Source organism: Cyprinodon variegatus, unplaced genomic scaffold, assembly GCF_000732505.1.
Source record: "Cyprinodon variegatus isolate N-32 unplaced genomic scaffold, C_variegatus-1.0 Scaffold1907, whole genome shotgun sequence".
Classification (NCBI taxonomy): Eukaryota; Metazoa; Chordata; class Actinopteri; order Cyprinodontiformes; family Cyprinodontidae; genus Cyprinodon; species Cyprinodon variegatus.
This window is the reverse complement of record NW_015152360.1, coordinates 25,646-33,220: the sequence shown is the minus strand read 5'-3', so window position 1 is coordinate 33,220 and position 7,575 is coordinate 25,646. Positions and strand designations below refer to the sequence as shown.

The 7,575-nt window shown below is 35.9% G+C and overlaps 1 protein-coding gene across 1 annotated transcript; it reads left to right on the top strand.

Moving 5' to 3' along the window:
- The first annotated feature begins 2,362 nt into the window (after nt 1–2,362).
- On the top strand, nt 2,363–5,298 carry LOC107104831. Its single transcript, XM_015404942.1, has 2 exons — nt 2,363–2,584; nt 3,721–5,298. Exons 1-2 carry the CDS (start codon nt 2,363–2,365, stop codon nt 5,296–5,298), a joined length of 1,800 nt encoding a protein of 599 aa, XP_015260428.1.
- Nucleotides 5,299–7,575: the final 2,277 nt, after the last annotated feature.

The following is a 7,575-nucleotide window of genomic DNA, read 5'->3' as shown; positions in this document are numbered from 1 at the left end:
GCCAGAGCCATGGAGAAAACAGAGTAGCGTTATTGGAGGACCAGGAAGTCGGTTGGTGATGTGATTCACGTAGGTTAAATATCTCTAAACAGCAACTTGCTGTTCGCTCAAGACTAAAACAGGACCATTACATACCAAACAAAGGTTAAGTAGCCTACAAAGGAATTACATTTACCTTTACCGCATTTTATGTGTTCTACGGCCACCTCCTAGAATTAAGTGAACTTCTAATGGAACTAAAGTCAATGGGGATTCACATGTAAAACGCTCCGTGAGGCTCCATGAGAGCCGCCATTGCTGGGGAAAGATTGGTCCATGAGGTCTATGGAGATTGCGCAACTATCTTATTAGACGGCTCTGACTGCTGCACTGCACAGCGCCTGCTAGGTCCAGCTGGTGCTTGCGTAGCCTACAACGTGACGTGACGCTGGACGCGGAGCCAATGAGGCATATGAATAACTAAGCCTAATATTAATAATTGTATTAAACAATAAGCTAACAGGAACTACTATTGTTCAGATTAACTTGTCTTCTTTATGGCTTTTATTCGGTGCTTTACTGCATTTGTTTTGGGAAAATATGAGGAAAAAATAAATACAGAAAAAATATTTATTTTTTTTAAAATCGCAAAATAATTATAGGGTGGCTAATGCCAAAGAAAGGATGACTGAAGCCACCCTTAAATAGGTCTAACGACGCTTATGGATTTCACAAAAAAATCGGAATTGAGCATTAATACCTGCAGTGTGACTGCATAAAAAGTTAAATGATGAATTATTAGATCTTTCCAGTAGCTTTTCATCACAAGTAATATTGCAACTTTAATTGAATTTTAGAATTAACACCAAGTGTGATCGAGGAAAATATAGATGACTCCAACATGTTTAAACCGTGTTTGTTCTGCAGATTAGTTCACTATTATCAGAACTGTTATTTTAACCTGAAGTATTGTAATATTATGTAAAATATTAGATTTCTCTACATTTCTGTAACTTTGGTGTTTGTGTAAATTTGAAACTTAAGTCTAAATGGAGAATCAAATAATCTGGCCCATTTAAATGAACAAATTATTGACTTTTTCTACAGGGATGTCAAAACCAGGTACAAGGACATCATGTCTAAGAGTAAACTGCTACGTCCAGGAACTCCTGCTGTCTACCAAGTGAAACGAAAGGAAGAAATTATTGAAAATCTGACCAGAATAACTATTGGTGAGAGAAATTTAAACAAGACAAACAGAACCATCCTACTTGTTGGTGAAACAGGAGCAGGAAAATCTGCCCTTGTCAACGCTTTGTTTAACTACACCATGGGAGTGAAGTTTGAAGATGAAGTCTGGTTTAGGATTGTAAAAGAAAAAGAGAAAAAAAGTCAGGATGAAAGTCAAACAACAGATGTCATCGTGTACGAGATGTTTGGTTTTGAGACTCTGCCGTTCTCTCTGACCATCATTGATACTCCGGGATTTGGAGACACAAAAGGACCAGAACATGATAAAAAGGTTGCTGTGAGATTACTGGACTGGTTCCGATCAGACGATGGAGTTCATGAAGTAAATGCAGTTGGTTTGGTGATGAAGGCGTCTGATAACAGACTGACTGATAGAATGAAAGACATATTTGATTCAGTGATGTCTCTGTTTGGGAAAAACCTTGAGAACAAGATTGTGCTCCTTGCTACACACTCAAATGGAAGGAAGCCTAAACCAGTCCTAATAGCTTTGGAGAAAACAGGAATTAAATGTGCAAAAAATGAAGTGGATGAGGCAGTGCACTTCAAATTTGATAACTGCCAGGAGGAAGAGCGAACAGAAGAAAGTGAATATATAAAACATTGTTACAAGATATCAGAGAGCGGTTTCAGAGAACTCACAATGTTTTTAGAAAAGTCTGCTCCCCAAAAACTAATGACAACAAAAAAAGTTTTAAAGGAACGCAAAAAACTGACCGCCAGCATCCAGAACCTGGAAGAAAGAATTAAGTCGATCGAAATAAAACAGACAGAAATCAAACAGATTGAAGAAGCTCTGAAGAGAGATAGAGATAAGAAAATCCCTGTGATCACAGTAGAAGTAGATGAGGCTTATAAAGTCAAAATACCCTATGAGAGTGGCAGATGGTTTTCTTTTGGTTCTTCTGAAAGAGCTCTCTGTTGTACCACATGTGAAGACAACTGTCACTATCCATGTACTTTAAAACCCTTTGAATGCGAGATCATTCGAGGTGGTCATTGCACCGTCTGCATTGGGAAGTGTCCTGCATCCTCTCATGTTAAAGACAATTCAATCTATGAGACAAAGACAAGAAAAGTTCAAAGGCTAATAGAGAAGCCTGACAAAGATAATTCAGAAAGTCAAAGAAAGATGAGCACCTTAGAGAGCTATGAAGATCAGCTGAAACAGCTGACAGCAGAGAAGATGAAGTTTATCGATGAGGCCTTCCAGCATATTGTCAGTCTGGATCAGATCGCCCTGAGATTCAATTCCAGGAAGACTGTCGGTCATTTGGACTTTCTGATTGAGAAGATGGAGGAGAACGGAGACAAAGAGAAGCCGAGAAAACTGCTGGAGATAAAAACTCAGCTGGTCAGCAGGGATAAACAAGAAAAATAAAGACAAACCAGCTGGGGAAGTCTCACTAATTTAGATAAAGCAGTATTCTTCTGACACAGATCATAACAAAAACAAAGAAAAAAAATTAATCTTTATTGAATATAAAATGTAAACCGTAAAGTACCTTAAAATGACATGTGGTGAATTGGCACTATACTCATAAACTGAATTAAACTGAAACTGAACATGTAGGGATGGGAACAGTTAAGTTGATTGTTTTAATAACTTATTGTATCAATCTCTACAAATACCTTATTGGCTTAAATGTCAGTATTCTGCAGTGAATGTGTATATAGGTTGTATAAAAGCTGTTTTAAATCCTTAATTTTAATTCTTGTTAAATTTAAACCTACACTCAGAACCAGAGAATACGAATTTAGATGCTTATGATCCAGTTGTAAGTGTAAAGTGCCGTCTTAAATAGTTTGAGTTTTTTGTTCTTTTTCAATCTAGAATTGTTGTAGTAAGAGGATAAAAGTTCAAAAGATATAAAGATTAAATCATAAATATTTAACTTGCTGTATGTTTTTTGTTATTTTTTAGTACCACTATTGAGAATTAATAAATATTTGTACTGTATATAATATCTCTCATAAAAATATTATGGGTAAAAAGTATGAATGCAAAATTATTTTTTCCTTAATTTATCTATGTTTATTTTTTCATCTGTATATTTTCACTTCACTCTAAATAAGGACTCATATAATTTAATTTTAATTTAGTTATTGGAGATGACAAATGTTTGTTTTACCTCCCACTCCCCAGTTAAAAGGCTAGAAACACCCCCCATGTTTCTAGCCTTTTAACTGCTTCTGCTTTTGTCAGAAATGTATTTGTGCTAAAATGTTCCATGTTCAAAGCTTTAAATTTCAACAATTACATTATAATTTTCTCATGGCTTTAAGTCTGAGATTTATTTATTTTTTTGACCGGTCCTTTTGTTGTTGCAGGAGCAAATCCTTAGAAGTACAATCCGTATCCAACCTGTAATCTTATAAATGATCTATTTCTAGTTAACAATTCCTAATTTATTTATTATCTTTAAACTAAACTATGTGAATACACTATAAACATAGAATCTAGCAGTAACATTGAAATGATTTAAGCAGTTACTCCTTTTTTACAGGACAGATGATCTGACTTTCAAAGGAACCATCACCAAGACTTTGATCTCTTCAGGATCTCCCAAAGTCTTTCAGCTGAAAACAAAAAAAGAAAAGCTTGGTAGTTGGACCAGAGTGACTTTAGGAGACAAAAATGAGAACCAAACCAATCAAACCATTTTACTTGTTGGTGAAACAGGAGCAGGAAAATCTACCCTGGTTAACGCTCTGGTTAACTATGCAATAGGAGTGAAGTTTGAGGATGAAGAATGGAATGTGATTGTTGAAGAAGAGGAGAGTAGATGTCCAACAGAAAGTCAGACATCAGAGGTGATCGTTTATCAGATCTTTGGTTTGGAAGGTCAAACTCTGCCGTTCTCTCTGACCATCATCGATACTCCTGGATTTGGAGACACCAGAGGCTTGGAAAGAGATGATTCTGTCAGCCGAAGATTGTTTGACTTGTTCAGATCAGAAGATGGAGTTCATGAGATCAATGCAGTGGGTCTGGTGATGAAGGCCACAGATAACAGACTGAGTGACCGACTGATGTACGTCTTCAATTCAGTGACGTCTCTGTTTGGAAAAGACCTGGAGGAAAACCTAGTAGCTCTCATTACTCACTCTGATGGAAGAAAACCTAAAAATGCTCTTCAGGCTCTGAAAGCAGGAAATGTTAAATCTCCCAACAATGAGATTATTCACTTTCTGTTTAATAATTGTCAGCATGAAGATAGAAAAGATGACAGAGAATTTCTGGAACTTGCTGATCAAATATCAATAAAAGGACTGAAAAACCTCATGACTTTTCTGGAATCAACCAAACCTCAGCCTCTGAAAATAACTGCTGAGGTTCTGAATGAACGGATCAGACTGACGGCCTGCATCCAGAACCTGCAGGAGAGAATCAAGCTGAATGAGCTGAAGCAGAGAGAAATCAGACAGATTGAAGAAGCGTATGAAAATCATGAAGAAGAGATGAAGGAGAACCGGAACTTTACTATAGAAGTTGATGAGGTCTACAAAGAAAAAGAAACAATCAATGGAGGAATGTGGTTGTTGGTGTTTTTAGAAGGAGCCGTCACCTGTTCTGTCTGTGAGGAGAACTGTCACTATCCTGGATGCACAATAGCCTGGGGCCCAGGACTCTGTGAGGTCATGAAGAATGGGCACTGCACAGTTTGTACCAACAAATGTCCTGCATCACATCACGTGAAAGACAAATGGAGATATGAGATAAAGACCAGGAAAGTTCAGAAGACCCTGGAGGATTTGAAGGAGAAATATGAAAAGAATAAAGAAGAATGTGAGAAAAAGTCGAGCCTTCTGGAAAACCTTAAACAGGAAAACAGATATCTGGAAATAGAGCGAGCATTGCTGCTGGATGAGGCCTACGAGCATGTTATGAAACTGGAACAGATCGCCCTGAATGTTGAATCAGTGTCAACTTTGGTCCATTTGGACTTCCTGATGGAGAAGATGAAGGAAAAAGGCGACCTGAGGAAAGTCAAGAAACTGGAGGAGATGAAAAGCAGAGTGAACGAAGGAACCAAAGCAGCACTAAAATATGCAAAAAACTCATAATCAGAATAAGATTTGGTACAAAGATCCATCAATTGATCCCTAAATAATCAACCAATCACTAATTCTGTTTCATCCATTCCAACATCTGGACAAGCCCAATGATGAGTCGAAGAACCACAGGAATCTCTACAGTAATTGTTCTGCATCAGGTGGGAACATGTTGAAGGTTAGATAAGAGCTCAGCGCAGCAGAATATGAATCAGGGTTTCAGAAAGATCTTAAGAAGTTATAAGAAAACTTACATTTTGTTCTGTAAATGTTTGAACTTTAAAGCTCTTATGCTCAAAATGTTTTTATTAAGCTGCGATAAAACTACAAGCCCCATGAAAGGAATTTATCTTTAAAACAAATTAAAAAAGACAAACAACATTTTGCCACAGGAATTATTTCTATGTTTATTCATTTAAAATCCTAATATGCTAGTTATTGTATTCTTCTCTTTTCATCATTTAAAGTGTAAATATTCAATAAGGCTCAACCTATTAAGAGATTTCATTGTTTATATTATTAGAGAAAATCCTTAGCAACTGATATAAGGTTTATCTTAGATGGTCGGTGTTCAATAGAGCTAAATAGTTTTTACTCAGGATTAGAAACACAAACATTTAATGATGTTGCATACAGTCCTGCACCAGTTTATTGATTTCAGGTGCTAGTTTTAGTCCATAATACTATATATCCATTACTCTGAACCCTCTTATTGCCATCTAGTCAGTGTAGACAGGATTTAGCTCCTTATTTTTACTGATTGCCCTCAAACTATTAATCATAAAACTCCCCAGAAGCATCAAAGATCAGACTGGGACCGAAGCAGCTGGTGTTCTCACTGAATGTGTGCTTTTTTTGTTTTGTTCCATCTATAAAATTGCTTCAAGATGTTGGATTTATGGTATTTAGTGTTTAAAGATGAAAACAAATCCAACATGTTGTAATGTTTAAAAAGTCTTCAGTACCTCCAGGTGGCCACTAGGGGGTGGGACACCATCATCTATTTGAACTCCTCTGACTCACAGTTTAAAGCTGAACTGATATTGGCCTTTATGGTACTTTGGAAACTTTGTAAAGTTGTTTTCTTCTCTTTTCTTTGGTTGTGGTGTTTTATTAGTTTGTTTGTACATTAACCCATTCATTCATCCATCTTCCCTCCTAGACCTGCTCCTTCCATCAGGGTTGCAGGGGGAGCTGGTTCATCTCTTCTGAAGGGAGATAGGAAGAGAATAGAGAAAACTTGCTTAGTATAAAAATATGTTATCTTGAATTTTAAGACATTAATTAAATGATTTATTAACTTTTTTCTGCTTTATAGTAATTTGAAAGTAAAAATATAAGAAATAATGATCATAGATCTGAGAAAATTAATGGCTGTTTGAACTTTGATCTTATTGCAAAATGTTTGCTCAAATTGTTGTTTTAAACTCTTATTTTTATCAGTTGGAGTGGTTTTTGCATCATTTATTGTGGGTTTTTATAGTAATCTGTTTTTGGTGTATCGGTACTTATCTGATAATTAATGTGTGCAACAATATGTTTGAAAATAAATGTAAACTTTGATCTAGTTAATGACTCATTGTGATTTTTCTGTTCTGTGAATAATGTGTTTAGATCACTGATACTTAATAATCTATAGAGCTGAGAAATACATCTTGGTGATAGATTATTTTATTTATAGTGAAATGTGGGACTGGTTTACTTTTAATTAGATAAGAGTATAATTATTTTTATGATAGAATCTTCCAATTTTAAAAGAGATGCTTTTGTTTTTACAAAAGGTTGATTTTTTCTCACAAAGCCTAGATGGTTATTTTATGTGTGCAGCAGGGCAGAGATTAAGGGTCGGTTGTTGCTACAGAATAACTGTTCATTCAAACTGTATTTATTATTTATTGCAAGGCAGAATATAGAAAGTCTTGGCTAATGTTATGTCTGTTCCTACCAGTCATCCCAGTAAAAGGTGAAATAAAAAGCATAAACCAGTGGAAATTCTTATAAATGCTGATAGAAATAATGATATTTCTTTAGGAAGATAAAATCTCCATGGAGGAATGCTCCAGCAGTGAGAAAATAAAGGGGGAGTACCGAACAGCTGAAGGAAAGTGGTGAAGGAATGGACTCCAGATTCACTATGAAATCTATAAAAATAAACTTCACAGATATAATTTACAACTATAAGATCCAAGAGAATTGAGTTTGCTTCATGGTTCAGGCCTCAGGTGACTATGGATCCATCAGAGCGGTGGATATATGCTTAGAACAGATCAATATGTGGATGCACCATCA

Coding starts and splice junctions, on each gene's coding strand:
- LOC107104831 (XM_015404942.1), top strand. CDS start 2,363: ATGAGCACCTTAGAGAGCTATGAAGATCAGCTGAAACAGCTGACAGCA. Junction 2,585..3,720: donor TGGAGATAAAAACTCAGCTG/GTCAGCAGGGAT, acceptor TGATTTAAGCAG/TTACTCCTTTTTTACAGGAC.